This window comes from Caloenas nicobarica, chromosome 7 (assembly GCF_036013445.1).
Source record: "Caloenas nicobarica isolate bCalNic1 chromosome 7, bCalNic1.hap1, whole genome shotgun sequence".
Classification (NCBI taxonomy): Eukaryota; Metazoa; Chordata; class Aves; order Columbiformes; family Columbidae; genus Caloenas; species Caloenas nicobarica.
Genome location: NC_088251.1, coordinates 20,956,105 through 20,972,835, shown reverse-complemented (window position 1 = coordinate 20,972,835; position 16,731 = coordinate 20,956,105). Strand labels below are relative to the sequence as shown.

At 46.4% G+C, this 16,731-nt stretch overlaps 1 protein-coding gene across 1 annotated transcript; it reads right to left on the bottom strand.

Moving 5' to 3' along the window:
- Positions 1-7,225: 7,225 nt before the first annotated feature.
- On the bottom strand, positions 7,226-16,496 carry HIF1AN (hypoxia inducible factor 1 subunit alpha inhibitor). Its single transcript, XM_065638980.1, has 8 exons — positions 16,309-16,496; positions 14,991-15,241; positions 14,124-14,272; positions 12,224-12,369; positions 11,638-11,744; positions 11,163-11,226; positions 10,814-10,924; positions 7,226-9,645 (listed from the first exon to the last, which is right to left on the bottom strand). Exons 1-8 carry the CDS (start codon positions 16,450-16,452, stop codon positions 9,601-9,603), a joined length of 1,017 nt encoding a protein of 338 aa, XP_065495052.1. The 5' UTR covers positions 16,453-16,496; the 3' UTR covers positions 7,226-9,600.
- Between the last annotated feature and the right edge of the window lie 235 nt (positions 16,497-16,731).

Here is a 16,731-nt window from a genome sequence, read left to right as displayed (position 1 = left end):
AGCACAGACCAGTTCTGAAATTAGATCACACACTGGGCATAGTCCAGCTTGTCCACAGCGGGGATCACAGCTCCTGATTGCAACACCTTCCCATTTGCAACTAGGCAAGTCGTCTCGTCACCTCGTCACAGCACATAGCACCCTGGCCAGAAGGTCAGGCCCTGGCTGAGGATGGGGATGCCCTTAACTCCAGCGCAGTCAGGGCCACAGCCTTTCAGGAGAGGACAGGCAACAGACACATCTACAAAGCAACACTAAGCTCATTTATTTCACCACTTAAGCACAGCACTGAGCAGAGGACACCAGCTCAGCTGCAGTGGTAAGACCTCTGCAGTATTGAGCCAAGCCTCAACACTATGCTGATGTGGCAATGCCGCTTTGGTTCTGCAGTCAAACAGCTCTGTCTTTGCCCTGCGATGTCCCACCTTTTCAACTGCATGGTATGGACACTCATCGGGGGGAAGTGACGAGCATCTGCCATGTGATCTACCCAAGCCCGCCTCAGTAACCAGCTCTGCTGACAGACACAGTGCAAGTTCAGGGAGGAAGTTCTTCATAATCCTGGACACAAGAGAAAGTAGCCTACAACATCGTGCCAAAAAGGCAAAGTTGAATTTAACAGGTGAAAGCAACAGTCAGAACCCACTGCTGCACAATCTTGGGCTCCTCTTTCCATGGTTTGGCCTTCTAAAAGAGAAGGAAAGACAGACAGCATTGTGTTCTTGCTGCTCATGGCTTGGGAGGGCAAAGACACAGATTTTGTCACTGCAGTGCTATGTGATTCAAAGCCTTGGGTGCATGCAACAGGCAGGAACTCTCAAAGACCTAGACCTCACTAGGGCTGCTGATGATTTAAAACAGGCTTTCTAGGATAGCCAGCATTAACTGCATTGGTTAGACTTTTTCTGACGATCTCATACATTTTCTCTGAAAATTCTCAGCCCTGAGAAAAACTGTTTTAGACTTCTGCCATGTTTCCTTCTTATGTTATATTCAAGAAAGAAACATTACTACCTATTACTGGATGTGAACTGTCCAGGGACAGGCCATTTTCTGCTGCTAATGAACATTTCCTGTCCCTGACTAAGCACAAGGGAGCAAACATAACTACCCCACACTAGAGAAGAAGCACTGAAGCCTTTAGTGGTCACTAGCTTGGAAGCCCAAAGCCGGTGTTCCTCACCCTGGACCCATGAGCACAAGCTTGCAGAAAGCAAGCCAGATCAGCGAGTCTAGCTGCCAAGAAGGGCCACCACTGTTCTGCCAAGCATTTACAGCCTCTCGTTCAACAGCACTGCTTAGCACCACCAGCACAAAATCAATACTTCCTTGAGAGAAATGCTAGTTTAGAGAAACTCAGCAGTGATCTTGGCAGAGGCCACTCCCAAGACATGGGCAACACATCTGTCAGAAGTAGCACACACTGCCTTTTCATCTGCTGCAAAGTGTCTGTTGACTCCTCTTTAGTTCAAGCCTTCCTACCTTGCAGACATCCGAGGCAGTCAGCCCACAAGGGGCAAAGATATTTATTCCAGATGAGTTCATTGCCCTCCGTTTGGACTCAGGCTTTATCAGCTTTTAGGTCTGTACCTGAAGGGCAACCTTTTCACAAGGAGAAAACAAACAGAGAGGTGTAGGAGTGAGGTTGTGTTTTTTTCCTTAGCATCTTCGCTAAACCCATCCAGCCTGCTGCTAGAACTGACTCTCTTGCTTTTTGTGTAGGGAAAGAACTCAAGCTCCTGTGGTGAACTGCGAGCATTGATGTTTCATAAGAGGGTGTGAGCTTGCCAGAGTCAACTGGGAGCTATCACCAGCCTGGCTACTCCTCCCAGAGGCATAGCTGCATTGGGCTAGGGGGCTTGTCCTTGTGTTGCTGCCTTGTCTCATTTCAAAACGCGGTGACTTCAAAACAGACACCTCATTCTGTCTGCCCTGCTCTTTGGCCTACTTGAAGAGTTGGGGCAGTCTTACCCGAGGGCCTTTCATCCAGGATGAGCCTATTCACTGTCTTCTAGGCTCAGCTCAGGGCTTATTTACTTGTTTAATAGGACCATGAGACTAGAGAGGATCCCTTGGGGTCAGTATATCCAGTCTCCCACCTTATGATACCTGACCACCTTATGCAAGATCTTTTCCAACTGACTTTTAGTACATCATCTTCAACTTCTTTCTCTCCTTCCCTGTGTCCTCCACTTCAGTAAATGTTAGTTACAATCCATTGCTCTGCACAAAGAGCATCTAAACATCCTCAGAAGTCCTGGGCAGACTAGTTATTCCTGGTTGTCTCCTTCCCACCATGGAGGTTATCTGCTTTCATGCTAAGAGGAAGAAGAATAACTCTAGAAGTACAGCATTCCTTGGTTCCATGCCAAGGGGACAGCGGATGCTGTAAAGCTTCATTAAAGCAGATAAAAAAATCCTTTGGGGAACATCACACACCCTGATCCACCCGATTTTCATTCTAGGTAGATGGCAGAGCATTTGCAATCTCAAGTACTGTGGCCCGAGAGCTCTCCTGGCTGCAGGTGAATGGAAAGCATCCTCATGACAAGACGACCAGTCCAGGTGAACCATGACAGAGACTCACAGGCAACTTCCTTCCTGCACAAGACAAAGGGGAGTTTCCCAGGAAGGCTTCAACATCCATCTGCAAAATCATCGCCATTCTTTTTCCCTTGATGATCCCAGCCTGCTCTTCTTTCTTCTCTGACAGCTTTTTCCCTCCAGCCACTCTGTTGGGGCTGATATTTTCTGAGCAGCCCGATCTCTTCCCCACTGCCTTTGCACTGAAACCAAGATTTGAAGCGGGGCCTGGGGAGAGGGAGGGAGCGAAGTATGACACATTCAAGCTATAGTGAAATGACATATTCGTCACAGCTAACAGGGGCCCACATGGCACCGCAACTGGATGCTGCCCCACTGCCCATTTCCCCAGCTGGCTCTGCTGGAGTTCCCCCCTCCCGCTCCCCTCCCCACGTTTCTGGTGGTGTCACTCCAAGCAAAGTGGCTTATCTGATTGGCGAGAAAACACGAGGGGTGGCAGAGAAGGTGCTCACAGACATTTCTTGGCCGCCTCAAGGAAATAAAGGCCATCGCCGAGCCTGTCAAAATGATTAATCGCTTACAGGGAATGAAGGGGAGGAGGGAGGAAAAGGAAGGGGAGGAAGGAGGAGAGAAAGACAGATGGGATGGGGAGAGCTATAAACAAACAGCAAAAGCAGGAGACACGGGATTGCCTCTGAGCTGGGGAGGAGATGGAAGCAAGGGGCCCCAGGCTGTGCTTGGAGCGAACTGGTGGCAGATGAATGGGTCCTTGAGAGCCCCAAAAACTCCACTCGGAGATTCCCACCCCCCAAGTTCGCACCACCCCTAAACACAGGCTCGGGGAGCACTGAGGTCTGCCCTGCCAGAGCAGTGTCAGACCTGACAGCCCAAGTATCATGGCCCCACAACTCCCCAGCTCCACAGATCTCTGCAGTTCACGGGAGCTGACAGACCAAAAGCTTATTACCTCAAATGCTACGCAAGGCCTTACCACCCCATACCCTCCAGTTCTGCAGCTTGCAGTGGCTGGAATTTGACCTACGTACCCACCAGCACCAGTAATTCTTTGCTGCCAGAAGCATTTTATCCCAGTGAAACAGATGGATCGAAGCAGCTTCTGAGAGACCATCAGAGGTCCTGGCAGAGGAACATGGAGCAGAATCAGTCCATTGCCCGTGGTACTAAACTCTCCCACAGAAACTACCCCCTTGGATGCTGTTTTAACCCCATGTGCCCTCTCTGTGGGCACAGGGACTGTCCTTTTATAGAAGGAAATGATTTGACCTCACTCCTTTAGCTGCTTTCAGCACAGCTGGAGCCCTCACACAGCTCACTGCATGAGGCCAGCGCTGCTTAAGCAGCTCAGGGAGCACAGAGCAGGCAGCAGATCTCGTACGCAGATCACCTGTGCACAGGATAGCACATACTCTCTGCCTTTGCTGGCTTCCCAGGCAGGTTTCAACTCATATCCAGGGGTTCTCCCTGTCAAAACATTCAATGGCAAATCCTGACTATTCAGGAAACAACCACAACTGAAAATCTGAGCTGAAAGTCACACTTGTTGCTCCTGCCATCCAGCACAGTGACATTTCCTACAGCAAGGGCAATACCCTGCCATGTCAAAGTCTGGGCTTTTTCAGCGTTTACTGCAAGTTTGCGAGGTGAATTTCAACAGCAAGCCCACACCACCAGAAACTGCCTTACCATCCACAAAAACTGTTCTGTGGACTCCTCCAAATGTAAACATGCATTTAAAATGTTGCTGTGAATAAGAAGCAGCCCTCCCCTCACACATTTAAGAGCGGATAAAAGTCACCGCCTGACATATCTCCGCGCCCAGTGATTCTCCTAACTTGTCTCATAACGAGTGCTGGATGAAAAGCCACATTAGATCCTGTCCTGACACCCACCATTTTCTCTTTCATTTTGAGCTCCTGTTTTGAACAACACTAGTCATGGGAAGAGGCTGAAAATACAAGCTGCTATAATTTGTCCAAGCTCAGAGCCAGCTGGGAACAAGGCAACATGGCTTCAGCTCTCCCCGTTCAAGGTATCTGCTTTGATTTCCAGCCACAGAAAGAATAACTGCCCTGACGGAGACCTCTGCCTCAAGTGAATGACCCAGCCTTGCAAAGCCAGGAGTTCGTCACTGAAATCAATGAATCCAGTAAGCTTGAGATGCACCAACGAACATTATATGCCCCACAAATGGTCTGTCATCCACCCTCCCAAGTTAAAGCTGTTGATATAATCAGAGGCAATGCCTCTTTACATAAACTACATGAAAATGTTTAATCCGACAAGACTTTGAATGACATCTGTACAAAAAACAGGTACCATAGATTTCATGCGTACCAATAATTTGATGAAAACCCACAAAACCCAAACAAATGCATATACTGGATTGCATGTGGCTGGATGATGAGCTAAGCCAGTGCACAACAGGCACAGAGAAGTCACAACTGCCTTCTTTTCTTCACCTGTCATGCAGCCCATCAGGTTCCTCCATGCTCTTGTAGGAAATGACATTATCAGGACAGAGCCTGGAACTGCTTTTTTGTCATTCATCCTAATCTTTTTGCGTGCCAGTCAAGGCCCATGCCTGCTCTCCTCTGCACCAGAAACTGCGAGGCTGCATGCAAAGTGTGGGGAAAGGAGAGAACCAAACTTTAAGAAGTTGTTTCTGGATTCTTTGCTGGAAGTTTGCAGCCAGGCACTGAGAAGGAAACACAAGGTGTTGATGAGGCAAGGAGAGAGCTCCAAGATGTGCTCTCTCCCTTACTAAGCAGATATCTGAGAATCACTGAACAGCACAGGAGGCATTTTGCATGGCTGCCCTGCCCCACAAGCCTTCCCACCCAGCCAGGACCTTTGCTGCTGCTCCATACCTTGGCAGAGGGGGCTCTGTAGAGCAACAGCAGCACTCAGTTACGCATCTCATGGACTTCACCGTGGCTCTAGTGGAAGCCTCCATTGTTTGTGGGATATTCTCCCCCCCTTCCCTTCTTCTAACAAAGATTCTGATTAATGATCGCTCATTCCTAATTGTCAAATTTCTTTTCCTTCATCCTGTGTCTAATCACCAGTGACAGAAGCCATTACGCAAATGAGAGCAGACGACTTCCCACAACTGTTCTCGTTGGTAAAAGCCTTGTAATTTAAAGCTCCGATTTGTAGAGGAAAGCTGCGTTTCCCCAAGGCGTCCAGGCATCTGTTCCACTTACACTCCAAGAGCCTCGACTTCCGCTCCCTCCCCCCACAATTAGTCCTCTGCTTGCAACAAATATTTGACTTTGCGAGGCAGTAATTAGAACTTACTTTGCATGTGTTTGTCACAGCAACAGCATCTCTTTCCCTTTCCTTCTAGGCAGCACCAAAGCAGAAAAGCATCCAGGGAAGATGGTGGCTTCAGGACTTCCCAGGATGTCGATGAGAGAGGTGACTTCTCCAAAACAGGAACGGAAGACGAAGATCATAAACCAGAGGGCAAGGAAGCTCATCGCACACACATGGCAGTAGCAAGGCTTAGAGAAATGCACCTTGAAAAAAATGCACAAAGGCAGCACTCTCTGTTGCAGTTGCTGCGCTGTTTTCTCAGGGCTGGGACGGCAGCATGGGCTGATCATGCATCAACACAGGGGCCTGCCACGAGATTGTAGAGACCCTGAGCACAACATCCCCATTCTAGGACTAAAGAGCAGTTGACTGAGTTCAGGGTCAGCTTGCTCGTTAAGAACTGCTGTAAAGAAAAGAAACAGCAGTCTCGGCCCAGGCCTTTCCTTCAATAGCTGCTTTGATGCTGAGTGTCTCCCCCTTTACCCTCACCTGTCTTGGATTGTCCCAGCTGTGAGAGACAGCTGTGTCTCATACCTCCTCAACCCTGGCCCTGATCCTGACCCGCTGGCTTCACCTTGGACCTGCTTTATCGCCTGAGGGTGTGAGAAGAGAATACCAGTTCTGATACCCCAGGCTCAGCCAGTCATCTCTTTTTCTCTCTCTCTTCTCTCTCTCTCCCCACCACCCCAACATCCCTAATCTCTATTCAACTCTTCCTTATTTTACTACACATTAGATATTTGTTCAGATTTAGCCAACATTTCACTGATGGTTAGATGCCAAGACTGCTGTAGTTAATATTATCATAAAATAACCTGTGTCTTTATTAGGTAGAGAGGACTCCACCACCCAAGGCTGCTAACATACAGCAGAAGTACATAGAGGAAGCCTCCCTTGAAAATCTCCTTGACCAAAGTATGAATCGGATAAACCACCAAATGGAGGACAAGGTATCCCAAAGGATAAGCAACTGATAGAACTCTTTAGACCTGATAGTGTAGTTTGCTGTGTCATCCCATCAGTGACCAGAGCATGGTTACAGCATTCAGGTGAGCAGGGAGGAGAATTTGATCCTTCCCCACCAACAGTTGTTGTTGACAGGGTTCAAGGATACCATCTTATCCCCAGCCTTCCTTTCAGACTTATGGAAGTAGTATGAGGAAAGCTGTGAAGAGACACGATAGTGCAGTTGGTGTTGCTGTTTTGAAGGTAGTTCTGGAGACCAGCAGCTTTCACCAGTGAAGAACCCAAGTGGAGTTATTAGAAAGACTAAAAGGTAGCTTTATATGCACATCTCCTTATACAGCTCTCTCAGACAGAAACTCACAAAGTAAAAGCCACACAGTTCTGTTGTTCAACATTGGTTGTATTTAAGAACTACACTTCAGAAGGTACCGTGTGTTTGTCACACCCCACCCCCTGCACACACACCCCCAGCAGAGAACACACACAGCTTCCCAAGACCATGGCAAGGGGCATTGAAAGCACAAGGTGAAAAGGGAAGGGGGGGAGTCAGTCCATCAGTGCATTGTAAATGAGCTTTCACAAAGTCAAGTGCAGCAAAACCTGTTCAGACACTTTGAAAGTTAGACCTTTGGCAAATAAAGAAAAAAAAAAAAAGGATCCTAAAGTTCTCTAAGTACCATTCTCTCTCCACATGGGATATGAACTCCCACCCTGAGCTTCAAGAGTTGATGGTGTCTAGCAACTAGTACTGGAGACTACCATGTGCTGAATAAATAGCACAGAGATGGGATTTCATTTGAGCATCTTTCAACCAAGGGCATGTGCCCAGGATTCCTGGGAAGGCCTTGCTTTTGGCCAGAGTCAGCAGCTTAGCCTGCTTCCCCACCTGCCCAAATACTGAGCATTGCTAAGTATCCAGTTGAGTGACCTTCGTCTGGATCTAACCACAGCTCTGGAGAGTCTGCAACAAGTAACATGTCAGTCAGACTACTCAGTGACACAGATATATTTCTTAAACAAGGACCCTGCAGCTACCAATTACACTTCATTTCCTCTGACCTATAAAGTAGCCAGAAAACTAGCCCCTGGGACCTCCTGCTTGAGAAGCCCTTCACCTTTGTACAAGACAAGCTCACTGCGAGTGGTGCATGAGCTGTACCAACAAACGATGGGACCTGAGGCCAAAGACAGAGCACTTCTTGAGTGGCGTGTCCTCAACACTTTTATCAGAATCCCATGTCAGAACACGCCCTGAAGAACAACAGGGAAAACACTGCCAAGTCTCAACGGAACAAATCCTCACTATTCTCTGGCATGAGATATACAGGCTATGAAACAGCTTCTCCCACCTCTAGCTCTTGGGACTCATTACAACCGCATCAAATACATAGGACCTTTGCACCACCCCCCAAAGCAGGGTGCAGCACACCTCAGGGAACAAAAAGTCAGACTCCATATGAGCCTAAAGCTTTTGTATGGAAGAGGAGGAGAAGGAAAGCAAAATGATTTTTCAGGGTGCCTGCTGAGAACTCTTAAACAGAGGCTTATCTGGTTCCTGTGCCCTGGTCTTGTCACTTACCGGCCTGCCATGTCAAGTCCCAGAACACAAAAAGGATCAAGATAAACTTAACCACTTTTAAATAGAAAGCCCTGACCTCTTTAACATGGCTGTACAAGGAAGGGAACCACACACTGGCATGGATTTAACTGATGGACAGGAGCCACACATCATCACACAAACATGCGCACCTGTGCGCAGCCACACACACTTGAGTTCTTGCAGTTTCAGTAAAAAAGGGCACTTTCCCATGTTAGTCCGAGGAGCCAGCACCCCTGGTGGGGAGCAAGGAGGCTTTGTACCTATCTGACACCGTGTTTCGACAGTCTAGCTTGGCACCCCTGGGGAATTTCATTTAAAAACGTGGCTTAATCATTCAAGACTTGGAGAGTGCCCTGGTATTTATGCATCTCCCTTCATAATGCTACATCCCCTTTTAACCACACTGCAGCTTCAGAAGAGGGGGAAGAGAAGCCTTCGCTCCCCAGAGAGAGCTGTCAGAAAGGAGGTTTATCTAGATTCCTACAACACAGATGTTGTTTGGAGAGCAGAGGATTTGGTGCTCACACACTAGATGAATTGATTCTGGTCTCTACCCTGTACTAAGTCCAAAGCATAAATGTCATAAGTTGAAGAAATTGCATCATTTGTCCAGCTGCTCATCACACACGGGCCATCTCACATGCTCATTTCCATTACACAAAAAGGTGCCAGAGTTGAGTGTGGACAGGTCCCCTAACAACAGAGGACTGTGAAACCTGTCACTTCCCATCTTATATCCACTGCAGGCACCAACACATAAACCCAGCCAGGAGGCCCAAGAAACAAGATCACCCCTGGTTCTCCTCCAAGCTCGTCTTCAAACGCCTGAAAATCCTGAAGCGACACATCTACGTGCCAGAAGCCCTGTTCCTTGTGGCAACCAGGGCAAAGGGACAAAAACCAAGTTAGTGAGCATGAATCCAGCTTCCAATAAGTGCAGACTCTTTCTCGGGAGGTTCAGTTAGATGACAGTGGAGGATGAATGGGGTACTAACGGTTTTGCAGTTCCAGTAGCCCCCTTTATTGTAGTAGGGCAAGGATGGGCTATGCAACCCATCAGTCTGTTAAGTGCTGCGTGCAATACTAGCGCTCAGTATCTTCCATTGCTTGTGAACAAAGCAGCTCCAACATCAGTCACCTAGGGCAGCCAGGCATTAGTCGTATCGTCCCTTAATCATCATATTCAACAAGGGACCCACCTGTTGAAAGCAAAAACAGATTGTTAGCTGGGACAGTTACACAGAAATAGCAACTGCAAAGCCTGCTCCCTCTGCATCACAACACCTTATGAGCTGACTGCCCCGGGGCAAAGGGTGTCAGCACACAAACCGAGCCTGAGGTATATCAAACCAGTTTCGAAGTATTTTCTAGATAAAACACTAGGGCGCCCTTGAGCACATCCTCAAATACCCTATCAAAATTGCAGGGTTCTCTGCCAACATCCAACTTCAGTTGTCACCAAACCGTTGCATCCATAGTAGTTGTTTGAAACTTTTTCACTTCTCACCCTAGATTTGTGATTTCTCAGTAGATATTACTAAAAGGAGCCAACAGTCCTCAGGGGTTGCTTTTTTCAGGGCAGAGAAGGAACATTCTTACTCATTGAATGCCCTCTGGTCTTTGGGGTCACTTGGAAGGAAGGACAGGACCGATGATTTTGCTAAGGTTTTGTTTTCAGTTAAGACTACTCACATTTCTCAGCACTTGGTGGTCACTGAGAGAAGTTCAGCATGCTACAGCAGTAAGATAATCTCAGGGGAGAAGCATGATCTCACATAAGCGTGCTAAAAAGTAGGTTCTGCACAATGGTAAAGGTTACAGTCCATTCACATCCAGTATTTACACTTTCAGATCAGCAGATCCTCAAAAGCATATTCTTATTACTTCAATCTGTTTGCTTGAAATAACAGTGAAAATTGCAAGGAATTCAGAGATGACTAAGGTGTGCATTAAGGGGGAAGCACACAACTTAATAGAAGATATTTCTCTTATTTAAGAGATTTGGATTCAACAGTTTCACTTTTTTGGCAAATACTGGGTACTGTCGCTGCACAGAAAGTTACGGAGAGTTTGGGAGCAACACTTCCCTAGCAGTGCCCAAAGCCAAAGTACACCTTCCCCCACATCCAAGAACAATTACTCCATTGTTTGCAGTGGTCCTCTCCAGAATGATAAATTAAAGAGCTTGCCTTTTTGTAGCCAAATGACCTTCTGAAGACAGCAGGAAGAACCATTCACAGCAACAGAGTAAGCTTGCTTTCTCCTACCCTCACTGTGACACCTGCAGAGCCAAATAGTTGGCATCTCGAGTTCTGCATTAAGCTATAACTATTTCAACAGCGGTGACTATATGGCTCTTTTTTGTACCTCTTGTGGATTTCCTAAGGCTTCTCCCAACATCTTCTCAATGTTCCTCATTATGGCCACTTTCTGATGAGCCTTTAATGGATATTCAATTCTCTTTGGGGTCGGGGCACCCTGAAATATCAAAAATAGCTCATTGCATGCATCCCAAATTGGCAGATTATTCCACCTTCTCCCAGCCACACAGTTCTTCATGCACCACTCAAAAAGGACAAAGTAGCTTTCAGCTTTAAAGCAAAAGATTTGGTGCAATGAAGTTCTCATACTGACAAGTGCTGATACATCTCTACCTGAAAAAAGAATCCCCTGGGATAGAGCTATCCAAGCTGCGCAGGAAGGTGCTTGTACTCACCTTGTACCAGAAGTTCACAGTGATGGTAATCCCCCCGTTCAGGAGAGACTCAATGTGATGCCACCTGCATGGAAACCACACACACACACACAAAAAAAAAAAAAAGAAACTATGGCTGTAGTTTACAGTGAAATATCTTGGATGGATGAGTTCAGACAGCATTAGACAAGCCTTGCCCTATACCTCCATCATCTAGACCTCAGAACTTCCGGAAAGCTCTCCTTATTTAGATACAGATCCTTTTCTCATACACATTAGTGGAGTACTCACACAATAACGTAGTGTCAGGGAGAATTACCACTCCCATCCAACAGATAGGAAGTAGAGGTGCATTGGCTCAAGATATCACGGAAAATATCACACTTGCTGGAGAAGTCAAAACAAAATTATCTTAAGAGCCAACCCAAAACTTTAAGCAAAAGACCTTTTAAACCTCTCTTTGCTGGTCACTGTGCAGTCTCACCATCCTCCTTACCAGTACATAGGTATGTACAGCACATCCCCCGGACCCACCACTGTCTCATAGCCAACCACGCTCCGGAAGTTTGGAAACTTCTCATAGTCAGGATTGTCAAAGTCCACCTAACAGAAGAAAACATTAAGAAATTCAGAACAACTTCCTGCAGTGACCGTCCTCATTATTGGTTCTCAGTATCAAATCATCCTAATCTTCCCTATATGGCTTTTACGCTCCTATTTGTATCTTAAATCCACTGCAAGGTCCCTGCAGCTCCCCACAAAGTACCACCAACTTCAACAGGAGTCCTGTCATTTTTCTCTGAGCAAATCTGTGTTTGACCAAGTGACTGATGAAACAGAACAGAGAAGGCAGCAACTGAAGCCCAGTTATGCTGGATGTTTATAGCACTTGCAAGTCAGGACCAGACATGAACAGAAACACCAGTCCTTCTATGTGTTCTCAGTATATTCACCACTTAACAGATCTGAACACAGGTTTTGCAAAAGCTCAGCAAGCAGTATCCAGTGTAGCTTCCTCCACCCAGCATCTTCGCAAATGCCCTTTTTTGGCATGGAGAAGAGAACAGATCTGCCACTCTCACCTGACTCTGTCTGTCGCATGGATGGTGCACAGGATAAGGGTAGAGGCATTCAAACTGATCAGGAGGGAACAGGATACACCTCTTGTAACCCTTAATCTGAGCAAAGAAGTTCTGCTGCTCATCATAATGTGCTGGTGTCACATTCCCTACACAGAGAGAAAAGACGATAATCAAGACACTCTCATGTACAGGTACGAAAGACGGAAGCAATTTATATTCTATGCTAAGGACAATAAATACACTCTCACATATTCAGAAAACTAAACAAGGAAAATGACCGCAGGAATGTTACAAACTGATCACTCTATCAGCCAGCCTTTATTGAGCAGTTGCTGTCCCACTTAAAATCCATTCTAAATCCATATTCAGCAACTTATGCTCCACAGGATTAGGATTCCCAGCTTGTTTCCATGAACAGCAGATGGTGAATGTTGATGGGAAGCTTTTTCATAAAACACTCTGTTTAGATGACAAGTTGTGGAAAGGACTTTCAAAAATTATTTGTCTAGAGAAAATAAGTCTAACGGTCTGATTTTGAAAAAAGTCCCAGTAGTTCTGCAAGAAAATAAGTAAACAAATCTCTTTGTCATTGGAGCTCCCAACAGTGCCTCTTCAGTCTGATTAACAATTATGAAGCTTGACTGTAACCACTACATCTTAAATTTAATCAAATATTTAAATACAGTGGGTCATTTTGTATCCCTCACAACTATGTTTTTCAGGCTGTTTGCCAATTCAGAGATTACTCTTTTAGCTTGCTCTTTATATATATTTTTACTCAAGAGAATTAAGATAACAGTTAACCCCATAACGTTTTATTTAAAGAGATCATACAATCATGTACTCCTGTAAAGACAGACCTTTTTCTAGCACACACTGGTTCAAGGCAATGCCTTGGTTCTTGTGTGTAACCTGTCGATAACAGGATTTCAGTAATCATATTATGACCTGTATGGATGTGTTGGTACGGTGCTTTTATATGGAATTTTTTATGTCTCAGCAAGCAAAACAAGTGGCAAACTAGTGTAAGTTGAGTATGACTTGTTGCAAATACGAAAAACCATCTTCTGTCAGAACTGAACAGCCATGAATTGCCAAGTAATTATAATTGGACAATTATAATTGGATGTGACAGTCACACTGATTATAGGCCATCCCACTTCACAAAACCATGTATGTTCCTTGCCCAGTTTTTCAGAATGCTCTCCTTGTCAACACCGTAGTAGTACCTCTGTCTTCTAAGGCACCTATGAGTCAGTCTCCACATGGATTTTGAATTCCACTCTATCCAGATATTTTTAGGATTTATCCATCTTCAAGTTCTGCAGTGCGCTTTAATCTTCCAAGAAGAAATTCAGCTCTTAATTGAAAGAATTCCTCCCCAGTGTACCAGCTCAAATAAGAACAAATGTTTCACAGAATAATCAATGTTTCCTCCTGGGCAGACATGCATGCTAAGAAAAGTCCAGAAGACTAACTTTGCTTAACTTGCAAATCCTTCTGCATTTTAAATCTGCAGACTCTGAGCATTTTAAATCTACAGCATCTGAATCATTCCAAAAATAAACAGGTCTCAGAATATGATTCGCAATTACTGAAAACACAGCCCTACCAGCACCTACCATACCTCAACACAGAGCCTTTCTATGAGCAGATTACATCCAGGTACTCACAGTACAGCCCTGGAGAAACGCAGGCTATTCCTTTGGTTGTTTCCTCTCTACAATCCAAGTTAAGTTGTGACAACAGTCCACTCCCACCCTAAAGCTTTAAACTACCTGCTCTGAAGGAACACTTAGAAACTAGTGGAAAAACCATTTGAAAGACTTTCTGGAATGGAAATACACAACTGCTGAGCAAATCTTCTCCCCTTCTCCTCCAGCCAGAGGAACCTGCTTACCTTCCATGCCAATAAGAAGCAAGTTAGAAGTCAGCTGACCCCAGCCACGTTTCCCTTGCTGTTTGTTAATCCAGTTCCAGTTGAAGCCAAGGAAATCCACCACAATCTTCCTTCCAACTGTGTCGTTCAGTGTTTGCTGCAGATATAGCCTGTATTTTCCCAGAGACAAACAGAAATCAAGTATTAAGCTTTATCATGAACATAAAGACTTATATTTGCATCTCTTTAGATAGATTCAAAACCAAAGAGACATAACTCCTAGAGATTCTGTTCTAACATCACACACCATGAACACCCATGGAAGTGGTTTCAGAAAGTACCCAAACTTTGCTGAAAGATTTTCCAGTACAGAAAGGAACAGAACTTAGATCTGCTTGAACAATCACAAGGTAAAAAGATAATTTTAGAGCAAGAACAACCCCCTCACAGTGCAGGAAGAGGAAACTGCAAACAGACTGGCCACTACTGAACATCAAACACACTCACGCATAATCCCCAAATAAATGTCACCACTCCAACTCATCTGCAGTGAGTTACCTCTTATACTAGAAGTGCGTGAGGGCAAAAAAGGGCTCAGGAAACCCAGCGCATTTCAGTACCAAGTTACTTTAAAGCCACACTTACATTTAGACGTAGAGGATTAGAGAAACAAACAAACAAAAAGGTCTCTGCAGATAATGTGAACAGTTAAGTAATGGTATGACTTTTTTATCAGGTAACAAGGCTGCTGTCAAGTAGCAGCCCTATAGGAAAAGCAGGGTGATAAAAAAATAAAAAGTTTGAGAGATTTTAATCATCACTCACTGGAGAGAAACTTACTCCCTACTTAGACCTGCAGAATCAGAGAAACCTCCGTGTATCACTTACCTCTCAGCACTCCCTTTTTGTTGTATTTCTTTGAGTCTGTCCACAAACTCAGAAAACTTCATCTCTTCCCTGCTCGACTTGGGTTTGAAATTCTTAAAATTGGCCATCTTCTTCTCATCGTAATACAAAAACTTGTGTGTGCTGGCACTGTACACTGAGAAGTCCCCATTGCCAATGTTTTCCTGGAGGTAGTCCAGGTCCCATTTCAGAGCAGGATAAACCAGATTTGTATCTGTCAGCACCACTGGCTCCTGGAGAGAAACAGGAAGTTTATTGATTGAAGGACTTCTTGAACTTGAGAATGATCACATTCATTATTGCAACCACACAAGCTCTCTTTGAAAACAGGGAATTGGAAAAGGCATTTAGAGTAATCAGATACCTTGTGCTAGTGAGAAAGTGGTGGCTTGCTCCTACAGCAAGCTCCTGGTAGCAACAGGACAGATTCCACTATCTACTTAGCTACCCTGTAACACCTGAGGTTAAACACACGCCAGCTGGGAGCAGTTTTAGGCATACTTGATCCTGCCATGTAGCAAACAGACACAGCAGATTTTGTCTGGTCACTTCCAGCCTCAGCTATGAAGGTGTCAATGCTGGCAGAAAGATACCTCTGAATCCAGAAACAGAGACAGCACTCACATCTTTTCTTAATGGATCGCAGATAATCTTCAGTCATTAAAAAACTGACATTACTCTATCTTTTCTACACCAAAAGAAAAACCATTGCAAAAGGAAGACAAGGTCCACCTGTCTCCTCACCTATAAATAGTGGCAACTTAGACAAGAATGATATCTGCTGTGTTTCCAAGTTGTGCATGGCTTGCAGGATTTATTAAAACAAACAAACAAACAAAAAACCCACAAAAAAACCCCACAACAAAACACTAGCAATCTTACCAAAACTGGATTGAGCTTGTCCAGAACCAATACAAGACCTGCTATTGCAAGGCAACCTTCACAACTGTGGCCACTCTCGCTTAGAAAACAACCAGCACGTGCCCATGGTTTCACGCATTTCCACGATTTTCATCCACACAACAGAGCACTTAAACTACACGTTTCCTGTAAATTTCACGACTCAACACTGCGGCAGCGAAAAGAAACGTCCGCTACAGCTGAGAGGGACGGTGCGGCGGCAACAACCGGCCCCGCGCGGGGTGGCCCGGCGGGCAGCGCAGCCGGGACGGCAGCAGGACCCGGGAGAGCCCCGCGAGCCGCTCCGCGGGCCCTGCTCTGCCCGGCCTGGCACCCCGGTGCGGCGGAGCGAAGCCTCCCGGCCCCGCCGCAGCCCCCGGGCCGCCGCTGCCCAGCGCACCTCGTTCTCGATGAGCTCCTCGGCGCGGGGGTCGCTGTGGCTGAGCCGCGGGATGGGCCGCGTCTCGAAGGAGTAACGACGGAACTGGGAGTCGCTCCAGCCGGGCCCCGCGGCCGCCGCCGAGGAGGAGGAGGCCGCCGCCATCGCCGCCTCCACCGGAGAACCCGGAACCAGAAAGTCGGAAGCGGAAGTTTCCCGCCCGTGGCAACGCCGGAAGTGAAGGGCGCAGGCGGGTGGCACAGGAGGCACCGTGGAGGGGGCAGGAGGCAGCGGCAGCAGCAGCGGCCCCGCGCGGGGAGGAGGTTGGGGTGGCCTCTGCTCCCCGCTGCCTTTCACACTTTTTTTTGGAACGTCTGTGGGAGTCCACGCGGGAGAAAACCCACGGCGGAAAGGGGACGGGAGCGTCTGTGAAGCCTCGTGCGG

What these genes read in the sequence shown, in the direction of transcription:
- HIF1AN (XM_065638980.1), bottom strand. Translation starts at nt 16,452, where the DNA reads ATGGCGGCGGCCTCCTCCTCCTCGGCGGCGGCCGCGGGGCCCGGCTGG. An exon ending in CATGCGACAGACAGAGTCAG is followed by an intron (nt 11,745 to 12,223) that starts GTGAGAGTGGCA and finishes TTCTTCTGTTAG; the next exon opens with GTGGACTTTGACAATCCTGA. An exon ending in CTGTACATACCTATGTACTG is followed by an intron (nt 11,227 to 11,637) that starts GTAAGGAGGATG and finishes GTTTCCATGCAG; the next exon opens with GTGGCATCACATTGAGTCTC.